General features: G+C 40.6%; 1 protein-coding gene across 2 annotated transcripts; it reads left to right on the forward strand.

Annotated features, from left to right (window-relative positions):
- Positions 1-200: 200 nt before the first annotated feature.
- On the forward strand, positions 201-24,219 carry LOC109451484 (nuclear autoantigen Sp-100). 2 transcript variants are annotated; one of them, XM_074314758.1, is made up of 10 exons: positions 201-381; positions 10,335-10,497; positions 11,605-11,773; positions 13,886-13,969; positions 15,308-15,370; positions 18,025-18,159; positions 18,694-18,777; positions 21,266-21,412; positions 22,076-22,150; positions 23,524-24,219. In XM_074314758.1, the coding sequence occupies exons 1-10, from the start codon at positions 350-352 to the stop codon at positions 23,592-23,594; spliced, it is 1,023 nt and encodes a 340-aa protein (XP_074170859.1). In that variant the 5' UTR covers positions 201-349; the 3' UTR covers positions 23,595-24,219. The 2 variants fall into 2 exon arrangements, with proteins under 2 accessions (XP_074170859.1, XP_074170860.1); XM_074314759.1 differs by lacking the exon at positions 13,886-13,969.
- The last annotated feature ends 1,087 nt before the right edge of the window (positions 24,220-25,306 follow it).

Here is a 25,306-nt window from a genome sequence, read left to right on the forward strand (position 1 = left end):
CTGTTTGTGGTGTCTGCACAAACAAGGGGGCTCCTGGGAGCTGGCCCTGCTCCTCCTCTGGGGTCCTCCTCTGGCTTCCAGGCTCTGACTGTCACTCTTTGTCCTCCATTCCTGCTGCTACATCTCATGATGGCTGAGACCATTCAGGGGCTGCACGAGGAGGGAGACACCTCTGACAGCCCACGGAAAGTTACTTTTACTTCTCTTTTCCTCTTTTGGGTGGAGCCATTTCTGAGTTAGACGGTTCAGACTTCCTGCTCAGGACTCCGGCCTCACTGGACGCAGGCAGGGGAGACCGGAGGGATCAGAGGCCCAGGCTCCAGGCCTGGGCAGGGCCCAAGGCGGGAAGATGGCCAGTGGGGGCAGCGACCTCAACACCAGGTCAGTCTATCTCCCCTCCTTTAACTTTCTCTCTGGACACGTTGCTCTTTTAGGGGCTGTTATTAGACACGCATGTGAACCTTAACCTTAGATGAGAACACTCACATGCAGTGTAATGAAATGCAGGAATATGTAACGAGAAATCCAGTTTTTAAACTGTAGCAGGACAGCTGCTAGTGTGAGTCCACCTTTCCACACCCACTTGACTCTTGTTTTACCACCTGCTCAGCTGACAGGACCATCTGGAGTCCACTGCTCTTTCGGACGCTTAGAGGCAGCGATTGTTATTTTCTTGTGACCTCTGAACCTTCTCATTTCCTCAGGCCTCCTGCACCTTCCCCTAGGTTGTTTCAAAGAAGGTACTTTAGAAAATATAAAATTCAGGGTAAACACATGACTTGTTTGCAAACACTGAGTATAACACGGGGATGGGTCAGCTCCGGGCCTAGTCCCATCTCTGGCCATGGGTCTGGATTCTTTCTCCAGTGACGTTGATCAAAGGGAGTAAAAGGAAGAGAAATGACCAAGACATGAAAGACTAGTGCACGCTGTTTTTATATTTATTTATTTTTAATTAATTAATTATTTTTTTAAATTAAAGTTTATTGGGGTGACATTTGTTAGTAAAGTTACATAGATTTCAGGTGTACAATTCTGTAATACATTATCTATATCTCACATTATGTGTTCACCACCCAGAATCACTTCTCTTTCCATCACCATATATTTGGCCCCGTTTACCCTCTTCTAGAGCCCCCCTCCTCCTTTACCCTCTGGTAACCCTAAACTATTGTCTATGTCTATGAGTTTTTGTTCCTTCGTTTGTCTTGTTCTTTTGTTGTTTTCAGTTTTATACACCACATATCAGTGAAATCATATGGTTCTCTGCTTTTTCTGTCTGACTTATATCGCTCAACATAATATCTCAAGATCCATCGATGTTGTCACAAATGATTCTATTTCATCTTTTCTTATGGCAGAATAGTGTTCCATTGTGTATATATACCATGACTTCTTTGTCCAATCATCTATCGAAGGATACTTTGGTTGTTTCAATGTCTTGGCCACCGTAAATAAAGCTGCAATGAACATTGGAGCATATATATTTTTATGGATAAATGTTTCCAGATTTTTTGGGTAGATACCCAGGAGAGGGATTGCTGGGTCATATGGTGATTCTATTCTTAATTTTTTGAGGAACCTCCACACTGCTTTCCATAATGGCTGCACCAGTCTGCATTCCCACCAACAGTGTATGAGTGTTCTTTTTTCTCCACAGCCTCTCCAACACTTGTTATTATTTGTCTTGTTGATGAGAGCCATTCTAACTGGTGTGAGGTGATAACTCTGATGATTAGTGATGTTGAGCATTTTTTCATATGTCTATTTGCCATTAGTATGTCCTCTTTGGAGAAATGTCTCTTCGGATCCTCTGCCCATTTTTCAATTGTGTTGTTTGTTTTTTTGTTGTTGTTGAGTTGTAGGAGTTCCTTTTATATTTTGGATATTAGCCCCTTATCAGAGGCGTTGTTAGCAAAAATCTCCTCCCATTCAGTTGGTTCCCTCTTTATTTTATCTATGGTATCTTTTGCTGTGCAGAAGCTTTTAAATTTGATGTAGTCCCATTCATTTATTTTAGCTTTTATTTCCCTTGCCTTTGGAGTAAAATTCATAAAATGCTCTTTGAACCCAAGGTCCATAAGTTTAGTATCTATGTTTCCTTCTTGCAGTTTATTGTTCAGGTCTTATGCTTAGGTCTTTGGTCCATTTTGAATTAATTTTGGTACATGGGGACAGATAGCAGTCCAGTTTCAATCTTTTGCACATGGCTTTCCAATTCTCCCAGCACCATTTATTGAAGAGGCTGTCTTTTTTCCATTGTATGTTTTACTTCTTTGTCAAAAATTATCTGTCCATATTTATGTGGTTTTATTTCTGGGTTCTCAATTCTATTCCATTGGTCTGTGTGTCTGTTTTTCTGCCAATACCATGCTGTTTTGATTATTGTTGTCCTGTAGTACAAGCTAAAGTCAGGGAGTGTGATACCTCCAGCATTGTTCTTTTTTCTTAGAATTGCTTTGGCTATTTGGGGTCTTTTGTTTTCTCATACAAATCTGATGATTTTTTTGTTCTATTTTTTTAAAAAATGCCACTGGGATTGCATTAAATCTGTATATTGCTTTGGGTAATACGGCCATTTTAATTATGTTGATTCTTGCAATCCATGAACATGGAATGTCTTTCCATTTCTTTGTGCCTTCCTTCATTTTTTTTTAAATGTCATAGTTTTCAGTATATAAGTCTTTCACATCCTTGTGTAAGTTTACTCCTAGGTGTTTTGTTCTTTTTGTTGCAATTGCAAAAGGAATTGTTTTTCTTTATTTCTTTTTCTGAGATTTCATTGTTAGTATATAAGAATGCAACGTACTTTTGTCCATCAATTTTGTAGCTGGCAACTTAACTGTATTAGTTTATTGTTTCTAATGGTTTTTGGTGGAGTCTTTAAGGTTTTCTATATGTAGCATCATGTCATCTGCAAAGAGTGATAATTTAACTTCTGCATTGCCAATTTGGATGCCTTTTATTTCTTTCTCTTGCCGGATTGCTCTGGCAAGGACTTCCAACACTGTGTCGAAAAGCAGAGGTGATAGGGGACAGCCCTGTCGTGTTCCTGAACATAGAGCACAGGGCTTCAGTTTTTCACCATTGATTATGATATTAGCTGAGAGTTTGTCATATATAGCCTTTATCATGTTAAGGTATTTTCCTTCTATACCCATTTTATTAAGTGTTTTACTCATAAATGGATGTTGTATCTTGTCAAACACTTATTCTGCATCAATTGATATACTCATATGATTTTTGTACTTTATTTTGTTTATGTGATGTATCATATTGATGGATTTGCATATGTTAAACCATCCTTGTGACCCTGGGATGAAACCCACTTGGTCGTGATAAATAATCTTTTTAATGCATTGTTGCATTCAATTTGCTAGAATTTTGTTTAGGATTTTTGCATCTGTATTCATCAGAGATGTTGGTCTGTAGTTTTCTTTTTTTGTGTTGTCCTTACCAGGTTTTGGTATAGGGTAATGTTGGCCTCATAAAAAGAGTTAGGGAATATTGTCTCTTCTTCAGTTTTTTGGAAGAGTTTCAGTAGGACAGGTATTAGATCCTCTTTGAGGGTTTGGTAGAATTCACTAGTGAAGCCATCTGGTCCCGGACTTTTGCTTTTGAGAAGGTTTCAGATGACTGATTCCGTTTCCTTACTGGTGATCGATCTATTTAGATTTTCCAATTCTTCATGATTCAGCCTTGGAAGGCAATATGTTTCTAAGAACTTGTCCATTTCTTCTAGGTTATTGAATTTGGTGGCATATAGTCCTTCATAGTAGTCTTGGATGATCCTTTGTATTTCTGTGTCATACGTGATAACTTCCCCTCTTTCATTTCTGATTTTGTTTATTATGTCTTTCTCTTTTTATCTTAGTGAGTCTAGCCAAGGGTTTGTCAATTTTATTAATTTTTTCAAAAACCAGCTCTTTGTCACATTAATTTTTCTATTGTCCTTTTGTTCTATTTCATTTAGTTCTTCTCTGATTTTTATTATTTCCTTTCTTCTGTTGACCTTGGGTTTCATTTGTTCTTCTTTTTCTAGTTCTTTAAGGTTTACCATGAGGTTATTTATCTGGGATTTTTCTTGTTTCTTGAGATAGGTCTGTAATGATATAAATTTCCCTCTGAAAACTGCTTTTGCTGCATCCCAGAAATTTTGGTAGGATGCATTTTCATTGTCATTTGTTTCTATGTGTTTTTTTACCTTTCCTCTTATTTCTTCTTTAATCCAGTCATTCTTTAAAAGCATGTTGTTTAAATCTTCACATATTTGTGGTTTTTCCAGCTTTCTTTTTGCAGTTGATATCCAATTTCAAAGCCTTGTGATCAGAGAACATGCTTGGTTTGATTTCAATCTTCTTAAATTTGCTGAGGCTAGTTGAATGTCCCAATATATGGTCTATCCTTGAGAATGTTCCATGCACACTAGAAAAAGAATGTATAGTCTCATGTTCTAAGATGAAGTGCTCTATAAATGTCAATTATGTCCATTTCATCTAATGTCATTTAAGGCTGCTATTTCTTTATTCATTTTCTGTTTGGATGATCTATCCATAGCTGTCAATGATGTATTTAGGTCCCCTACTATCATTGTGTTTTGGTCAATTTCTCCCTTTAGTTCTGTTAGTAGTTGCTTGGTATATTTTGGTGCTCCCTTTTTAGGGGCATAAATATTGATTACTGTTATGTCTTATTGTTGTATAGTCCCCTTTATGATTATGAAATGTCCATCTTTGTCTCTTGTTACTTTTTTTATTCTGAAGTCTGTTTCATCTGATATCAGTATGGTACACCTGATTTTCTCTGGATACCATTTGCTTGGAGTGTCAATTTCCACCCTTTCACTTTGAGTCTATGTTTGTCCTTGTAGCTGAGATGTGTCTCTTGGAGGCAGCATACGGTTGGGTTTAGTTTTTTGATCCAATCTGCTACTCGATGCCTTTTACTGGTGAATTCAGTCTATTTACATTTAGGAGGATTATTGGTCTGTGAGGATTTCGTATCATTCTATCTTTGGTTTTCTGGTTAGACTGTGTCTAGACTGTTTCATTGACTTTTTGTTGTTGTCTATTATTTCTGTGTGGTGGTATTCTATGATTTTTCCTTCTGTTTCTTCTTGTATTACATTATATATTTCAGTTTTGGATTTTTTTGAGTGGTTACCATTAAGTTTATGTAAAAGACAGTTCCATTTTTAGAGTATTCCATTTTCTTCAGCATGCTTACTTTCTTCATTCCTATATTCCCATTCAGGCTTTTACTCTCCCCATTTTATGTTTTGGTTGTCACAAATTATCCCTATTTATGCTGGTTGAATAGTCTCCTTCAGTATTTCTTGTAGTGCCGGTCATGTGTTAGAAAATTCCCTCAGCTACTGTATGTCTGGAAAGGTCTTTATCCCTCGTTCATATCTAAAGGATATCTTTGCTGGATATATTATTCTTGGCTCGTAATTTCTCTCTTTCAATAATTTGAATATTTGATTCTACTCCCTCCTGGCTTTTAGAGTTTCTGCTGAAAAATCTGATGATAATCTAATGGGCTTTCCTTTGTAGGTTACCATCTTCTTTTCCCTGGCTGCCTTGAGGATTCTTTCTTTGTCATTAATTTTTGACAGCTTCAATACAATGTGCCTTGGAGAAGGCCTGTTGGGATTGAGGTAATTAGGTGTTCTATTTGCCTCTTGGATTCGAGGATCCAGTTCTTTCCACAAGTTTGGGAAGTTCTCATCAACTATTTGTTGGAATATACTCTGTTCCCTCCTCTCTTTCTTCTCTTTCTGGTATGCCCATTATTCTTATATTGCTATTTCTGATGGAGTCAGAAAGTTCTTGTAGAGTTCTTTCATTTATTTTAAGTCTCAAGTCTCTTTCCTCTTCCATCTGTTCATTTCCAGATTTCTATCTTCGATGTCACTGATTCTTTGACAACTCTACTACCTAAGCTGGCTATTTCATTCTTCATTTCTTTTATTGAGTTCTTAATCTCCAGAAATTTTATTTGGTTCTTTTTTAAAATTTCAATCTCTTTGGTAAAGTGTTCATATTGTTCTTTGATTGAGTTTCTGAGTTCATTAAATTGCCTGTCTGTGTTTTCTTGCATGTCATTGGGTTTTTTCAGAACTGCAATCTTGAATTCTCTGTTATCCAAGTCACATATTTCCATGTCTTTAAGTTCCTTTTCTGGAGACTTTTTTATTTTTCTTCCTGAGCTGTCTTGTTACCTTGGTTATTCATGGCAATTAATGATGTATTATTTCTCTTCCTAGACATCTACAAGAGTGGTTTTTGCAACAGGTTGATAGAAAGAGGTCTTTCTTTTGTTTTCCAGTAGGAGTTGGTAGAATGTTTTATTTTCTCTCTGACTGCAGCCTTTTATTCTTTCTAATGCTGTAGTGTTATATTTTCTCTGCACTGTTCTGGCTTCTCATGCAATAGGGGGATTCCCTAAAAGATGGATTTCTCCTCAGTGAACAGTGCTTCTGGGTCATAGGGTGCTGCCTCCATTATGGGGCAGGGTGGAGAGCTTCTGAAGTTCCAAAGCTCTTTCTGCACCAGATTCAGAGCCCATGTGTTTCAGCAGCTCTGTTTACTCCTGCAGGGATCCAACCAGAAAGGTGTAGACAGGGGTGGGGTGGGTTGTGAAAAGTGGCCCAGAGCAATGGCGATGACCACCACCACCGCCAGTCCTGCTTCTACGGCTCCCCCCCTTTGCCAGAACTAGTCGGGCTGAGATTCCATGACTGCGGACCACAGTTCTCAGAATTGCAAATATTCTTTTGATCTGACACTGCTACTCATGTGCTTCTAGCACTGGGCAGATGGGGTTGGGGGGAGCTCTGGGAGCGTAGGGAGGGGGCAGCTAGGCTCAATGCCTAGGCTTCCGTTCTCTGTTTAGCAGTGATGGCTTAAACCACCATTTTCACACTTCTTCCCTCAGTCTTTACTCCGAGGTCTCTACCGTGAGCATTGGGTTTAGCTCTCCCAATATATGCTCTCCCCTCAGACCTGTGGGCCATAAGCAGAGTCTTAGCAGTCCGAGTTCTTCCCTCTCCTGTAGCTGCAGTAGTTCTGGAATGCAGCAAGCTCAGAGCACCAAGATAGGTCTGCATCTTGCACCCGCACAGCCCCATCTCTGCACTTCTCCCTTCCCTCCTCCCCTGCTAGCACACTTTGCCCACCTTTAGATGATTTCAGTAGTGTGCCTCTTAGTCTTGCCTTTCTGCTGTGCAGGGAGTCCTTTGTGGAATTATAGTTGTTCAATTTGTTATAAATTCCAGGGGAGATTTCAAGAGGCTCACCTCATGCCGCCATTTTTAAGACGTTGACTGTTTTTATTTTTACTTTGATTTTCTTCTCTGGGTTATACCTCTGACAAGAGGAAAAGGGTAGAAATCCTTTTTCTTTAGTAATGACTCAAAAATAACATTACTTAATATGTTTAATTTTAAAAAATTTTAATACAAAGAATTACACTTTACATTCTTGTTCATGAAATTACAAACAACATGAATTATATAGAGGGAAAAAGTCTGACTCACCACCCTCCCCTGTAGCTTCCAGTCCTGGTCCTGTAGAGGGTTGCGGGCATAGCCTTCCTTATCTTTTTCTATGCATTTACACATATAACTTATTTTCCTAAATATGTAATTTGCATCTTGCTTTTCAATAAATGAGATTCTATTCTATATCTCATGTTTCATTTTTACTTATTTTAATGGTAAAAATATTAGGGATCTTCTCACTTTAATAAATATAGATCTGCCACACTCTTTTTAACAGATGCATACCACTCCGTGGAATTGATATATCATCATTTTAAAACCATCTCTCCCATTGACAGACAGGTCATTTTCTATTGTTCACTTTTACCAACAAGCTGTGATAATAACATTTATATATTTATCTCTTTTTGGCATATATACAAATATATTTCTTATCTCAATAAGCAAAAAAGCAAAATCACTGAGGCAAAGAGCACTAATACTTATTTGTTTATAAATCCTGCCAAGCTGTCTTTCTAAGTAGCTGAACAAATACCATCTTCTAACAATGAGATGAACCATCTTCCAATACCCATTTTTGCAAAGATGCTGGATAAAGAGATTCACTTAGTTAATTTGCATTCTCTGATTACATAGGAGAACAGTTGTTTGTGCTTATTGGCCATTTAAATTGCCTCTTCTATGAATTGTTTGCTGGTTTATTTTTGGCCAGTGTTATCAGTTCAGGTGATTGTCCTTTCATGTGATAAGGGAGTTTGCTAAATATTCTGAAAGTTATAGAAATATTTTCCTTGTCTTTTAACTTTGTTTATGGTGACTTGTTTTTTATTAAAGCTTGAAATTTAGATTATAGACTAATGATAGCATTGATTTTATGAGATAGCATTGATTTTATGAGATACATGTACCCTTGTTATTATGAATAATTAAAATGATGCTGAAAATTACTGGTGAATTCCATGCACACTGTCTTTAATCATAGTCTTGTGTTCTTAAGGTGGCAGATTCAATTCCACCTTCACTTCAGAGAAAGTTTCTTCTTTGATATCTTCAAAACTGTATTATTTTTCAATTTGGGGACAAAATTATTCTTCCACTGGAGCAACATTAGCTTTCACAGCTTTATCTGTACCTAATGCTTTCATCTCTTTAGCTTTTTACTTTCTGTTCACAGTGGTTGTCTCAAACCTTTCTTCTATGCCAATTGTTTAATATTTAGTAGTTTTTGTTTTCTTCTTATTTCCAATTTTTTAAAAAGTTAATTGTGTTTATTTTTGAGAGGAGGGCCTTAATTTCCTTGGACAGCTCTGCAAACTTGACTTTAAACCACATTTTGTTATTATATCAATCCATCTGCACACTGTTGCTTTATTTATTTAGGTTTTACTGTGATGTTAGTGCTTTGGGGATGTCTTCTTCATCCTATGGGTTATTCCTTTAGATTGATTCTTTCTGAAATCTGTTTTCTGTGTTGCTTTACTTCCCTTTTACTTTCTTGCCAGGGTTTTACTGCCCATTTTTCTATGCTTGACTGGGCAGCTCTCCCAGACCTGAACAGACACCTCCCAAGAATACAGCCAACAGTTTCATGAAAAAATGCTCAACTACACTAGCTATTAGAAAAATGCAAATCAAAACCACAATGAGATGTCATTTCACACCTGTTAGAATGGCTATTATCAACAAGACAAGTAATTACAAGTGTTGGAGAGGCTGTGAAGAAAAAGAAACCTTCATACACTGCTGGTGGGAATGTAAATTAGTACAGCCACTATGGAAAACAGTATGGAGGTTCCTCAAAAAATTAAGAATTGAATCACCACATGACCCAGCAATCTCTCTTCTGGGTATCAACTCAAAAAATCTGAAAACATTTATCTGTAAAGATATATGTACCCCTATGTTCATAGCAGCATTACTCATGGTGGGCAAAACATGAAAACCACCCAAGTGTCCTTTGATAGATAATAAGATAAAGAAGATGTGGTACATATATACAATGGAATATTATTTGGTCGTAAAAAGATGAAATACTGCCATTTGTGACAACATAGATGGATCTTGAGATTATCATGCTAAACAAAATAAGCCAGACAGAGAAAAGTCGAGAACCATATGACTTTACTCATATGTGGGATATAAAAATAAACGCAACAAATGAACAAGATGAACAACAAAACAATCATAGACACAGAAAATAGTTTAGTGATTATCAAAAAGTAAGTTGGTGGGGGACGGTGGTAGAAGAAGGTAAAGAGGTCAAGTGTATGGTGATGGAAGGAGACCTGCTCTGGGTGGTGACCACACGACGCGATATATAGATGATGCATTATAGAAATGTACACTTGAAACCTAAATAATTTTACTCACAAATGCCACCCCGATAAATTTAATAAAAATTAATTTAAAAATAAATTTAAAAAAATAAAGATACAGTGTCATTCCAAATAAATAAATAAATAAATAAAAATAAAACTGGCGGTGCTAGAGACTGACTTCCAACATAGCATATTCCAAAGAGATATGTAGGGGCAATTAAAATTTTAATAAAAAATACTCTATATATGTTTAGAACAGCGCAACTTTCCAATGCCTTTGATCGAACAGAGTCGACTTTTTCAGCACTAAGTAAGTCTTTCTGATCCTCCATGCTTCTTTCTATTATATCTTTGTTTATTGCTTCAAATCCAGTTTTTTCTACTCTCTGTTCAGGACCACTTATCTTATATGTATTGGTTCTTCACAGCCTATCCTTCATATAGAAAATGTTAAAGCCCCCATAAGCATCTCAAAATCTTGACCATTTTCACATAATATCTTTCCTCTTTAGCACATCCGCAGAAGATCAGAACAGAGACAACAGACAGATCTATGAGACTGCTCTCAAAAACTTCAAAAAATATAAGGTGGAGATTTCAGATGTAATACAAGACACATTTCCTTTTCTTGAACTTCTCCGTGACCGTGAATTCATCTCCAATGAAACATATGCAGTAAGTGAGGTTTGTTATGTCATAATCTGGTAAACAGTCCCCAAACTAAGTTACACTTTGATACTAGAATCAAATGTCAGGACACAACTAGCCGACTGAAGAGTCTCCTATGATTGGGGACATTTTCAAGTATTACTGGAAGTGTTCCTACAAGGTAAAAAAGGAGAGGAGAAGCCGGCATCACTGGAGACAGTCCTGCTCCTAATTGAAGGAATGGTGCTCCATGGTGCCCACTGGGGTCGGGGAGAATCGCACTACAGACAGGCTGGACCTAAAGTGGGTGTGCTCCGTAGAGGTATAATGCTTTGCAGGCATGTGTACAATATAAGCAATTAAAAGTAATTTTAGTGAATGAATGAATAAATCTAATGAATTGATTTAATGAAATAATAATTGACACAGCATTTCATTTCAATGCACAGCAATTTAAATACTTAGATCTGAGAACATTAAAACCCACAGAGAATTAATGCCTTGTTAGGACAAATTTGGAAGTAGATGCTTGCTATTCCTTCTCCAGAAGTTTTCAGTTTCCTTTTCTTTTTCTTCTTAACTTTTGATATTTCTGGGGTCTTGGGATTTAGGTTAATTTTAGCAAAAGACTTAGGTGGAGAAACAGAGATGCAAGTCTTCTCTTTTCCTAGAAAGATGCTTTCTCTGTGGCAAAGCTCACAGTAGGAAGAGAATCATCAGCTGGTTTCCCTGAGCTCTTCCAGGCTAAGTCAGTCCTGAGGGAGGGACAAGGTTTGTCCAGTCAGTAGAACAGCTGCTCATCACCTGCTGACTCTACTCCTAATATATTTTGCCAGGCTCTGAAAGGGCTACACATCACTTAACTTGAACCCATTTTTATTTTTCAGAATCGTTCTCTCTTCCATCTAATATAAACGAGGGTTAGGTGATCAGATTCACAAATGGGCATTTTTAAGGAGGAACGATTTATTTATTTCAATTAGTAGCCATACAAATACATAGACATTTTAAACATTACTTGACAAGATAATAATGTAGGAAAATTTTAATACGTTATCAGTAAAATCCCTTTCTAGAGCTCTTCTGTAATTTGGAAATCTGTGTTTATATTTTCTTCCTTCAATGTTTTTTAAGGATTGTGAAGATTGTTATAGAAAACATGTCCCTGTACAGAGAGTGGTGTACAATGTTCTCTGTGAACTAGAGAAGACATTTGACCTGCCACTTCTGGAAGTAATATTCAGCGATGTCCTCAAGAAAACCAATCCTGGTTTAAACCGTATCTGTGAAATCTTCAGAAATGGTAATTAGGTTTATTATCTACCTTTTAATGTCCAAGCCAACTTTTTCGACAAGTACATATTGAGCTTCTACCACATGTCTGACATGTAGCTATGCAGTGGGGATACAGCAGTTAAGAAAACACACATGTCCTGAGCCCTCTCAAAGTTATGATACGATGGCAATTGGCACAACACCCACCCAGAGTTCTGCTTAACTAGGCATTTAGACTCACAGGACAACCAGACCCACAGTGGCATCACATTTACTTAGAAGGACCAATGACAGGACACGCAGCATCCCAGTAAGGCAGCATCAGTTGCTTCTCCTCTGTGGGCCCCCTTGCAGTGATCCACACAGCAGTCCACCAAGCTGACTGCCACCTTCCTTGAGTGACAGCTTAGAGGTGGGGGCAGGATCCACCCTGGCTTAGCAGCACCAAGCCCATGGGAGTCAAAGTCTCATGTAACAAGTCTGTAGCCATAAGTTCCAGGAGCCCCACGAGGGACAGCCAAGTTACAAGCGTCACCACACTGAAGGAAGACCAAAAGTGGCTGAGAGTTCACACACAGTCCCTCCCAGGCCACACGCAAGTTATCTACCTCCAGTCACAGGTCACTTTTCACCGTAAAGCCAGTGTTGGCCTAGAAACACCACAGAGAGGCCTCCTTTATCAAGTGTCCAAAGTAATGAGAAGGAAAGTTAACCCCAGGTCAAATTTGCCCTTAAAGAAGGAAAAATGTTTTCATTAACTCATTCTCTACAACTGGGTGATAAACAATCCAATATCACAAAACCAGTTGCTCTGCCAGAGATGGTTTATGATACTGTACAAAACTACAGGTTTAGTTTTCCACTTTTTTCCTGTGAAGGCATGATTTTGTACTTTTTAAATTGCTACTCAGTAAAGATGTCTTTGAATACTTTTTGTTTTGACTTGCCTAGAAACCTTTTTATCCCAACACACTTTGGTCTCAACCAACATCTCCAAGTAACAATGGAGAATTCACAAGAAAAATGATTACAAGAGAAAAAAGAAAAATGATTACAAGAACTGAGGAGGGCAGATGCTACAGGAAAAGCCATAGAGTGTGAAAGGGTCCAGTTTGTCTGCAAAACTGGGACAAATTAGATTTCTCTTAGAATGAGATGCAATTGGTGGGAATTGATTCAAAAGGGATATGTTTTAAAACAAAGATTTTAGAAGACCTGTCATCTAAAGCTAAGGAATTTGAAGTCATTTCCTAGACAGTAAAGCCACACTGCAGGTTTAGAAGGTAACTAAGTACAGATTTGTTGTCCCAGGAGGTAATCTTCCATGAACCCTGGGCATTGTGGGCACACTGCTTTCCTGCTGTCTCCTTCCCCGACTGCCTGAAGAGTCCTTCCCACCTGGGCTTGGTTTACTTCCTTTCTCTCTACATTTGCTGTGTCACCTTCATGCAGGCGCCCTGGGCTGGTGCCCTGCCTGCCCTTTCTGACAGCCCCCTGGGTCCCTGGTCCAGGCGTCTCTGGACGTCCCCCAGCACCACAATGTGCTCTCCTGCTTTCAGCTTCAGAGAGTGTCCTTCCTTTGTTCCTGGGTTCTGGGCCCCCAGGAGGCCTGTGTAATTCCTCTGGTTTGTCCTCTGATGTCCCTTTGGGAAGCGCTCACCCTCCGTGACCCAACTAAGTCCAACCTTCCTCTTGTCCAGCCCCATCTGTAAAGCTGTTGGGCTTCCTCTTTTATACACGCGGACTCTCTAGGATCCTAATCCTTCTACCAAGGAAATCCCTGTTTCTTCCTTACAGTTTGAACAGGTCAGGAAACACATTGCACTTGCAGTATTTATTTTCATATGTGCTTTTTCAGACTTCTGAAATTTTTTTACATGAGTAACTGGCTCACGGTGTTTCCATGACTCCTTCATCCTGACACTTGAGTCACTCCCCTCTGTGTGGGAAACATAAAGGCTCCCTTGTTGGGGGTTCTCCTTTCTGTCCCAGGGATGAAGGGAGATCTTTATTGTGAGGATTGGGACCCAGTGAGCCCTGAGCGACCCAACGGCTGGAAATTCCTCAATGTGTAAATTTGAGATGTTATCTGTGGTCTCTGAGGGAGATTTCTAATTGTCTTCTCTTGCCCTCTCTTCAGTGATACCAGACAAAACTTTTTTCTCAGATAATGCTGGAGAGAAAAGGGAGGAGTGGCCTGATATCCAACCAAATTTTGAACAAGGTGATTGTGACCAGATAAAAACCGAATCTTCTGATAAGAGGAAAAGAGAAAGGGAGGTGGGGTCCTGTCCTGAGTGGAGATTGGGGATCAGGGAAGAAACACTGAGGAGCATGGAGAAGGCAGGGAGGGGTGTTTGTATGAGCCCGTGACCAGAGGCCGATCCTGCAGGAGTGACTACGACAAGCCACTGTTGACCCAATGACCAATTCAGCAAAACAGAAACCCAGGGTGTGAGTCAGGAAACCAGATTTAAAGAGAATGATGACCTGGAAGTAATTGTGATTTACAAGGGCCCTTAGGAGAAGATCAGCATGAAACTGTGAAGGGCTAAGAACTATGGGTTCAAGGTCAACTCAAAGAGGAGACCCTTGATGATGATAGAAGAAGGAACTGATTTAACTGTGGGGGATGACGTGCAAGAGCAGGAATGTTTAAGGAGACAGGCGGTCATCTAGAGATAGGTGACAGGAAGATGTAGAGATGTGGAGAAGAGGACGTGGGTACTTTGAGAGAGAGGAAGAAAGGGAAATGAAAGACAAGCAAAAGGGGTAAAAAAACACACACACAATAAAAACAACAGTATTATTAAGTGCTCACTTATTGAACATATCCTCTGGCAGTTGTGGATTTAGTGCTCTGCTCACAGCTGCCATTAGAGGTTAGTATTACTTATGAGCCCATTTTGCAGATAAGGAAACTGAAATCAGAGAGACCAGGTGTGTGGGGCAAATGAGCAGGGATGGACCCAGGCATTCTGAACCCAGAGCCTGTGTTCTTAGCCCTGGACACACCCAGGTCATCTCATGGAAAAGACAGAAACATGAGACCAAATTAGGGAAACATATGCAGAGAGAGAGATACAGAAGGAACACCAGGAGCTGGAGGAAGTGGAGGAGAATCAGCCCCTGAAACTCAGGGAAAGGCCAGCAAGAGAGAGTGAACAGACGCAGAGGGAGGGTGTGGTGTGAAGGGGTGGGGAGCGAGGCACCAGGACTTTGTAGGAAGTAAGGTAAGGCCACTTACCTTAGCGGCAGCTCTGGGGACAAAGGCAGGTTTGCTATGGCCGTGGGCAACAAGAAAAGCCATCGCCAGTTATCTGAGTGGCTCTTGGAGGACACACAGTGAGGTGGCCTGACTGACGTCCTCTCAGCCAAGGATGCAGGTGATGGCAAGAGTCATTTGGGATCCTCCAGGTGCAGACAGGTTTTGTATTGATACTTAGATGGGGTCAATTCTTATTTTATAAACACCAAAAATAGGGGGTCAGGGGTGATAAGGTGAAAATGGCACAGCCTATAGTTCAATTTCTGAAATAAATTTCTAATTTCTGTCCCCTAGGAACTGGTGAAAACTCATGTCAAATCCTGACCTGGCCCTCCTCAGATCACTGGTATTATAATGGTCTGTTCCTATTCTGTGATCCTTTGCTTTCTCTGGTCACATTCTGGTATGTGCTGTGATGGGACGGTGTTGCTTCTTTACAGTACTTGTTGCCCAGGATTGTCCTCCTTGCAGCCTCGATTTCTCCAAGGACTTAGATAGCAGAGTCTTCACTTTTATGGTTGCCTGGGAGGTCTGCTCTGTCCACAGTCCTTAAACACACTTACAGCCAGTTCCTCATGGTTCTGGGCCAGGACGTTATTGTCCGTGCTCCAGGCTTCACAGTTTTCTGCCTCTGTCCTGCTGGAATCCAGCCAAGGCCTCTGTGCTTTGAGGTCACATCCAGCAGTGGGTGGGCAGCGCTGCAGTGAGAGAGGTAAGGGAGGAGAGGCGAGTGTGTTCCTCCTGGGCCGGGGTCCCTCACCTGTTTGGCCCCTCACAGAAGACCTTGCACACTGTGCCTCCCGAGCAAACCCTCTCCCATCATCAGCCCTGGGGCAGCAGGCCAGGACCTGCCTGCCAAACGCCAGACGGGCCTCTGAAAAAGCGCTGGTACTTTAACAGCCAATAACCACTGCTTATACCCTTGACCTTCCCTTAATCTAGAACCCTCAGTAATGTTACTAAATTAATTAAAATATTATAAACTTAAGACATTAGGTATAATGACTTAAGTTTCTGATCAGTCACAATATCCCTTATAATGATACAGGCAATATTTCATTTAATCTTCTCAAATACCTCAAAATGATGGTCTATCATCTACACTATTGTTAGGACAAAGAATCAGCTCAGAGAGTTGGCCACTTGTATAAGTTCACCCACTGAGACGAGGGACTGGGCTGTGCTGTGAGGCGGCGTCAGAGCAGGACTGGCGAGCAACCGCCTGGCTTCAGATTCTGCCCTGTGACCTTGGGGACGTGGCTGACGATCTTTGTCTCTTAGTGTCATCATCTATAAAATGGATGTGCTAATAGTACCCACCTCACAGGGTGACAGATTTTAAACAAGTTGTGTCACGTCAAGCATTCACTCTCATCCTGGTACTTCCTCAGTGTTCCATGCATTTGTTAATATTCCTGTATTTAATGATCATTATTATGTGATTCTGGTGCCACAGTCTAAGCCGTTAACCACTACAGTAAACTGGGGATTTTCTCTGCTCACGTATGTCCTTTGTGGATTCAATTATCCCCCCGGTCATGGAGAGGCGAGAAAAGCAATAGGAGCCTCAATCCCAGGAAGATAAAGTGAGGGCCCCGGGTCCCCATCCCTAGAGCAGACTATGATGAACGGCATGTCTTTATTCCATGACTCTCGTTTGGAAATGAGTGATATGGAAGAGTCTCAGGGAACTTCGGGCACCGTGGAAAGTCCCCACTATGTAGCTTCCAGTGGGATGTGTTGTTTAAGAATGTTCTAAATTAGTAATACATTTTATAAAAGAAACAGCTTTCAGAGTGATTTTTGAAAGCATAGTTATACTTTTGAAATCACAGTTATTAAAAAAATTAGCATTGAAAATATCTTTTAAAATGCACGAATCCGTGTTAACTATTTACCTACTAGTGCAACTGGTGGGAAGAGGAAGGGGAGAGTGAAAGGAAAGTGACTAGTAATGAGCAGAGGAGAAGGATCCAGGGTGTGTGTGGAGGGTGTGGGGTGAGAAGGTAGTGACATTATAACTCACTAAATGGCCTGGGGGCTGCCCTGCCTGGAAATGAGATCCCAGAGCATCTCAGTGAAGGGGAGCAATGAATAGAAAGAGAGAAATGTCAACCTACAACCCAAATGAATGCACAAAAACCACCAATAACTGTGTCCAAGAGTCTCACCCAGCAGCGACAGCTGACTGACATGCACAGATGAGAGAAGGGCTGTGTCTCATGCCCACCACCCAAAGAGGAGGCTCCAAGGAACTGGGAATGCGGCCAAAACATGCACCAGGGCCCACATTCTATATTTGGGGAATTAATTTTTAAGTCGTACTTTACATAAATTGCTATGCTTAGAAAAATAGCACTAAATGAAAAAATCGAAATGCACTGAAAAAACATGTATCCATTCATACGTGATTGAGGTTGGTGGGAATGAGTGGGATGGGCTGGTGGAACCATAATGAGCAGAGGGGGTCGCCATGGGGAAGGGGCTGTGCTGGTCCTGGGTGGTTTTCATAGGATTCATTCCTTATCGTTTCCTGCTCTGCTTTGCCTTCTCTCTCTGACCACTGGCCCCTGCAGACTTGCCTGCCAGCTCTCTTGCTTGCTGGCTTCCTGCTGGGTTCCAAACATGGGAGACACTGCTAGCAAGACATTAGGAACAAGGGAGAAGCTGGACATTTCCCCGCCACTGCCTCAGCCTGCAATTCTGGTAGCAGCTGTATCTCACATGACACTACCTCCCACCAAACAGGACAGCCATTGTCCAGCTTCTACCTACCTGGTGACCTCAGCACAGGCGCTCATCCTGTGTCCCTCCCATAGCTTCCTGTTGACAATTCTTCAAGTTGCCACATTCTTTCATTTGGGCTTCTCAGCACTTCTATCAACTGTATAACCAACGCCCTAGATTAAATTCCCTCTGCTTTAAAAGCTATGGGTGGTTTATGTTTTATTGTTGGACCCTAATTGATTCACAGTTCAAATTAAATATCTATGAATCAAAATGTGGTTTAGGTACAACCCCACCTAAAAACAGACTCTCAGAGCTCCTCTGTAAAGCTGAGAAGATAAATACAAGGAGAAAGAATGCAACCAGTCTAGAAAGCCAACAAGCAAGTGAACAACGTGCCCAAAAGTCTGAGCCAGCAGGTAAGGATGAGTGACTACGTTTGCATGAGTGTGGGAACCAAGGGGTACCTGCTGGTGGTAGACAAAAAAGTACTGCATGAATTAAGTAGACACCTATTAACAAAGAAGGGGAAAACACATAGACACACAGCTTGCAAGAATTGAGCCTGATATATTGATAGGAGAGACCTGCAGAGAGAAAGAAACAAAGAGAAAGGAGAGAGAGAGAGAGAGAGAGAGAGAGAGAGAGAGAGAGAGAGAGATGGAAGGAGGTAGGAAGGAAGGAAAGTGGGAAGGAAGGAAGAATTAAGAAATGAAGGATGAAGAGCCACAGAGCCTCATGGGGGAGAGAGACAGAAACAAAATTCCAAAGAAGTCGGGGAGATTGAACGTGGAATCAATAAAGCACACTTTCATGGGTGAAGGTGACAATATATGCAGACGGGCTACAAGTAGGAGCACGAGAGGAAAAGAGAAGCTGGGTGAGGTGAAACAAAATGGTAACAGGGCAGAGCGAGGCTCTGTTGAATCTCACCTGTTGTCTTTTATTTTCAGACTCCTGCGAACAAGTGTCCATCGAAGTGAATAATGAGGGTGGAAGATCAGAGACACCCAGCCCATTGCCCTGTGATGAAGAAAGTAATTATCACCTGTCTTGCCAATTTCCTAACTATATCTTTGTTTATCTACGAGAGCAAAAGCTTTCCTTTGTTGTCTCATACCAACCATCTCCCCCACCCACCTTAACACCACCCAGAACACATAACCTTGTGCACAGTCTCTGACTGCTTTCAACAGGTGTGAAATGGAGTGAAGTGAAAGAGAGCTCATCTTTTTCTGGAGGGATGTCCCTGGGGAGAAAATGCAAAGAGAAAGACCGTAGAAGAGATGGATGGGGAACACCAAATAAAGTATAAGAGTGAGATAGATTTCAGATAAATTGACATGGAATTTGAACAGTGCCATGTTGAGCAGTTGGTGAAAAGAAATAAGTTGCCACTTGGTTTTAGAAGTTAGAAACATGGAAGTCATGCATGATGCTGCTGGTCAGCTTTGGAAGTAAGGAAGCCCAGGTGAAGGTCCTTCAGAAATGAAGGGGCAGGTGGAGGGACTTGACATGGTGAACAAAGGCACAGGGGAAGAGCTTTGGGGATGATCTGAATGCTTGAGATGAGGGAAATTTATGGAAAGACAAAATTAATACGGAAGAGGCATACACAGGCCACACTGATAATTAAGAAACAGGAATAGAATGGAAGAAAGTAGGAAACTTAACAGAGATATGCTAAACTGAAAACTTTGGTAGGAGACAACAGGGCCAGGTCTAGAGTGAGACATGGGAGACCCTAGGGCACAAATAAGGAGGCTCTCCCTCTTGGCACCTTCTTGTGTCTAGGGACCTCCTTTGCCTCACCCTAGACCTGCTGGGGCCTGAGGGACACTGATTAAAAAAATTTAGAGGAAAAGAGAATGAATAGAGAAAGATACAGAGGGAAATGAATCTCAGTGAATACAAAAATGGGGTGAGACACAAAAAGAACTATGTAGCTAATGAGCAAAGGACAATGAAGAATTGGTGGAGGGCAGACAAATCAAGACACTGTCTCATTTGAGGAGACAGTCTCAGTAAAGAAGACACAAGGGGCTGTTCATAATACATTGAGAAGGATAAGGTATTCATGATGATCAAAACGGCCTCAGAACCCTCTCAGATAAAAATAGGCCTCTTTCCAGGCTCTCGTTCTCTCCATAATTTCAGTTACCGTCTATAATCTAGTGATTTCTAAATAGACATCTTCAGCCCAGACCTGTTATATAGGCTCATTCCTTCAAATGTCTGAAGATCTTTATTGGAAGATCTGATGGACATCTATATTTGGAGGCTATATCTGTTATCTGCTGCTGAGTAACAAACAGTCCAAAAACTTAGTGAATGGAAACAACCATGATTTTAGTAGCCACTCTTTCACTTACAACATTAGAATATCTCTAACCTGTCCTTTGTTCTCCATCCTAAGTGCACTCACTCTAACCCAGATCCCTATCGCTTCTCACTTCAATAGAGGAACGGTCTCCTTCCTCTTAGCTTGCTCCCCTCAGATCCATTCTCTGCACTTCAGCTCAATGAATCTTTCAAAAGTTCAAAGCAGGTCATATGGCTTTCCTGTTGAAAATCCAATACCTTCCTGTGGCCTCAGCATTTGGTCAACACTTAATGGCGTGATATATTGAAAGACACTTACCACACAGCTGCATATTTCACCATGTTTTCCTCTCACTCCCTCATGTCACATTCCCACCAACAAAACTCTATTTAATTAATTGAATTACCAAGTTCTCTCAACTGAATCTCTGAGATTACATGCGTTTTTGGAAAACAGTTTGACGTAATCTTCCAATGGTTTTATTTTTAATGGATAATTTCTATAATGGAATACTATACAACAGTGAAAATAAATACACAAAATTAACACAGATGACTGTCACACATATAATGTTGAGAAAATAAGTCAAATTCCCACAACCAAATGACAGAGAGGCAGAGGGAGAGGAAGGGAGGGAGGAAGAGAGAGAGAAAGAGAGAGAGAGGGAAAATACATGATTCCATTTAAACAAATTCATATAAATTTCCAAACTAGATAAATTAATCATCTTTGATGTTAAATATCAAAGTGGTGGTTCACTTGAGCAAGATCAGTGGGGACAGTTAGTGGGAGGCATCACTAATAGGCTTTCTGGGGTATTAGTAATCACCTAGTACTTGTCAAAGTAATAGTTACTCAGCTATTCTTCCTTTGTGATAATTCCAAATTTATGAATGACCCATTTTTATCTATGCATGCTTCACTCCAACTGTAATTTTTATTTTTGAAAAAGCCAAACAAAATTAATCATCAAAGAATGAGAAGTGTGGTAAAAGTAAAGTAAAAACAAAAATGAAAACAATAAAACCAAAGTTAAGAGTGGCACAAAGGAAGGGACAGAGTTGAGCTGCAGGAAAGGAAGGGGTGAGAGAAGCTTTTTCCTGTAGTGGAAAGAGAAGAAGGGCTTGTTCATGGCAGTGAGGGGTGCTCAATCCTTTTGCGGGAGACAAACAAAATTCTTCATTTATTACAATTTGGTCCAGGAGCGGAGCTACCCAACCATGGAATCAAACTTAATTCCTGTTCTGTACTACTGGTGGATATAAAGAAGGAAAAGCCATTTTTTCATTCAGAAGTTGAAAGGCAATCGCAAGCAAGGACTGCGTGTCTCCAGGCATCTGAAATAATAGGTAAGGCTGATGGAAAGAACATGCAATGTGAATCCCAGGTACTGGGCTAGGGTCTGGGACATGTCATCATGGTCCACCGAGGAGATCCAGGTGACCTTGACGGAGGCAGAAGGGGAAGCAAACCACTGCCTTATGCAGGGAATTTAGCAGAAGAGGGTTCCCAGAAATTGGAAATTTACCAAACGACAGAAATGGCAGATGTAAGTATTGATGTCTGAGAGACTCAAGAGAGGAAAGTATGGGGGTAGGAATGAAAGAGAAGGGGAAAACATTGGAGAGCCAAGATACTCATGAGAGGAGATGGAGAAAGAGACATATAAAGACAGAGAGAGGTATAAAGAGAGGCATCCCCAGAAAGACAGGCATACTTAGGGGAAATGAGCCAAGCTAAGAGGAAAGTGAAGTAAAATGAGAGTAAACGAGAGGTAAAATAAGGGTGGGAGTAGGAAGAGGTGCGGGATGGGCAAAGCTGACGTCCGTGCATGAATTTCCTCACCTTTTGCATAAGACCTGGAGCAACCGCAGGTCTCACACATTCAGGCACACACCGGGGTGACCTAGTTAACAGCTTCCAGGTCCCCCTGATACTCGTTATGGGGTTTCCTGTCTGTGGGCTCCATGGCGCCCCCCTGAGCAACTAAGGGGTTTTGCTCCTCTGTGCAGTGATCAGCAGTGATGACTCCTCAGAATCCAGTGATGGAGACGAGACCCCAAGAACCTTGAAACTAAGGAGGTCTGGTAAGGAGGTGGGAGAGACAGGCTTGGGCTGCAGGAACCTGAGTTAAGAGCTGCTGTTTACTGAGGCATCTTGTTTTGAGCCCCTTCTGTACCATGAATCCAGTTTATTCTGGAATCTCATTCTGTGCATATTTTACTGGATCATTTTGGGAAACATAGGGAAATAAGAAATATATACATACATATAAGAAATATATACATACATATAAGAAATATGTATATGTATATATATAATAAGAATTATATATATATGTGTTTATTCTTGAGGGTGAGGCCTATTAATCGATGGGTCCTATTAGTCAACATAGGTACCCTATATTGATGTAGAGTAAAAATGAACTAGCAAGGTAATGAGTTTGTTTTAAAGCTAACTAGTTTCTCTGCCTATGAAGTGTTAGTTTCTACAGTGATTTCTATAAAGAAGAGAAAGCTAAATATTCCTTTATTAGAAAGTCATATTCTCATTTAATCACAAACTTTGAATAGCGTCACAAGACAACTCATCCATCTATTTTTCTGTTAGTAGAAATGGCTAAGTTATTCTGAAACCCAAAGTGTTGTTTTTGACAGAGTTCTTCAGGACATCATGACATACATAATGGTTTTTCAAAGGACCATTACAAACAATATCTTACTTTTTCCTTTACAACAACCCTGGGGGGCAAGCAGGATGGACATATTACCCTTGTTTCTAGATGAGGAAACACAATCACATAAATAAGAACTCTTCATAGTTATAAGTGAGCAGTGTTTTCTACAAAATATTTATTCTCTTTTTTATGTCTTTCAAAGTAAAATATGAATTTGTTTTCATTTTATCCAGTGTGGATTTTGACTTGTGTATTAGTTACTTATGCTAATGACTGTAACATAAATGCAAAGAAGTCAAAGACAAACACAATAGAATTTTAAATATTTTCAAGTAAACTTTCCTAGGATATTAGATGACAGAAGGGTGTGGCTCTATTTCACAAAGTCAACCTGGGAAGCAGCCAAGTGGGAGATCTGCCTTCCTCAAGAGCAGACTTTTAACAATGCCCTGGGAGAGAAGCAGAGCTAAAAATAAATACAAATGCAGATACAAAAACAACAACAAATTTATAAAGAGACAAGTAAAAGAAGAAAGAGAATCTGGTGTAAGAAAACAGAGGGCCAGAACACAGCAGAAATGACCGTTGGGAGTGAATTATCTTAGACCCTGGCTAAGGAGGGACAAAATATTGACCTAATGTCACGTGAATACAAAAGGCAGATCCTGGAAGTCTGAGAGAGGGAAATTATTGCACTGAGTTTTCATTGCTCCCCAAGTTTTTCCTCTGTTGATTCCTTTGTCATACACTGAGACCCCCAAGGGACATTTGCTTCTTCTGCAGTGAGAAGACGTTTATATTCTTCAGACACCAGTGAAGCCGAGAAACCCCGCTCGCCTGGAGCTTTGTACTGAGAAGTGGTCCTGATGAGAAGGGTAAGGACGGCCATCACCGGGGCCAAAACACCAGAACATCATAAGAAGCAGAGCCGGAAGCAGAAGTATGTGCAGATGTATAGAGTACATAAAATGTATTATATGTGTTGGATTGAGGTTTGCAAAACAAGTTGTTTACTAGTAGGGACACGATTAAGGCTGCACATGTGTGAGGCTGATAAGAGTGAAGTGAAAAACATGTTTTTGTGTGAAACTAAGCATAACAAAATTGAGTGATAAACACCTTCACCAAAACAACTTCCGGTTATCACCTAAGAAGTAAACAAGTCCAAGGGAAAGAGGAGAACTCTGGAGCAATGCCGTGAGTAGTCTGACTGGGCACTCCGGCTAAGACCCTCTGCGAGGTGCAAGCTGCGATACTCCGGGCCTCTCCGAAGTTCTTCCTTGCAAGACCAGCTCGCCTCAGACCCGTCGTGGGCCCACTCGTCTCTCCCGGACCAGGCACCTTCTCCATCCTGATTGACCCGGGAACTTGGTTCGTTATTAAATTCTATTCTACTCTGTATAACCTTCTGTGCTTACCAGAGCATTGGCCTCTGGAGGGACACTGGTTTCCAAATAAAGCTGTGTTATTCTGTCTGAACCTGTGTGCCAGGACTTTGTTCCCCACTTGCATCACGAGTGCCACGCAGGGACATAGGGCCCTGCTGAGGGGTTAATGTCCCCTTGGCTTGCAGGAAGAGACTGAAATGTAGCATCTGCCCTTACAGGTGCTCGCAACAGCAGACCAGTGGAAAAGGGAAGAAGTGTAAGAAATTTTGACAAAAGGGAGTGCCTTCCACAGCAAAGTTAACCCCAGTCCTTGGGGATGGTTCCTGGAGCAACCTTACCAACAGGTCAGATAGAGCCCCCAGGTGGCCTAGTGGTAGGAATATTTCTACTCCTTCCTACACGAGCTTCCCTTTTCCATTTTCCTTTTAAAGAATTTCATGTTGGATTGGTTCCTATAACACACACTGAGACTGTTATGGAATTTCATTTCTTTCTGCAGGGATCAGCAGTACTGACTGTTCAGAACTGACTGATGCAGAAGAACCTCAGGACACTTCTAGCTCAGCCCTAAGAAATGGGACAGGTAAAGAAGATTAGGATGCCAAGCGTTGGCCTGCGAATGTCAGGAATTAAAAGCTATTGTTTCCAGATGCATTTTATTCTAAGCGCCATGACTACCTTGTATCCAGTTAATCCTGGGAACTACTTTCGACATTTTATAAAATGGAAGGAGGTAGGAAATTATTATAAGCTTATGTTCACCAGGATAAAACATATTATCTAAATGTATGTAATTGTGTATCTCTGTTGTAGAAAAAAATAATTACCAAAATGATGAGTCTTTTTTAATTCTTACTGTCATGCTTGCTTATACTTAGATCTTAGATTTCTGTAGTGATATATTGATTGGCACTGATAATATTTGTAATTGTAAAAGCCTCAAAATATAACTGGCCCTGCTATGTAATTATAGACAGAGATAAAAGCTTCAGATCAATCACTCTGAAACTCTGGCATTGTTTTTGACAGATGTCCATCACATTGTAATTGGATTGTATCATGTTATTTTAAAGTACTTTGCCAAATAAGATCTTACTTTGTCATCACAAAATCCTTAAGACAGATAGACTAACTCATGCTGTCCCCATTTGGGGATGAAGAAATTGATGTATAAACAG

Source organism: Rhinolophus sinicus, linkage group LG01, assembly GCF_036562045.2.
Source record: "Rhinolophus sinicus isolate RSC01 linkage group LG01, ASM3656204v1, whole genome shotgun sequence".
In the NCBI taxonomy this organism is placed as follows: domain Eukaryota; kingdom Metazoa; phylum Chordata; class Mammalia; order Chiroptera; family Rhinolophidae; genus Rhinolophus; species Rhinolophus sinicus.

Excerpts from the sequence above, each read along its gene's own strand:
- LOC109451484 (XM_074314758.1), top strand. The coding sequence starts at position 350 with ATGGCCAGTGGGGGCAGCGACCTCAACACCAG. Across the intron at positions 13,970-15,307 it reads CCAACCAAATTTTGAACAAG|GAACTGGTGAAAACTCATGT; the intron begins GTGATTGTGACC and ends TCTGTCCCCTAG. Across the intron at positions 15,371-18,024 it reads AGATCACTGGTATTATAATG|GTACAACCCCACCTAAAAAC; the intron begins GTCTGTTCCTAT and ends AATGTGGTTTAG.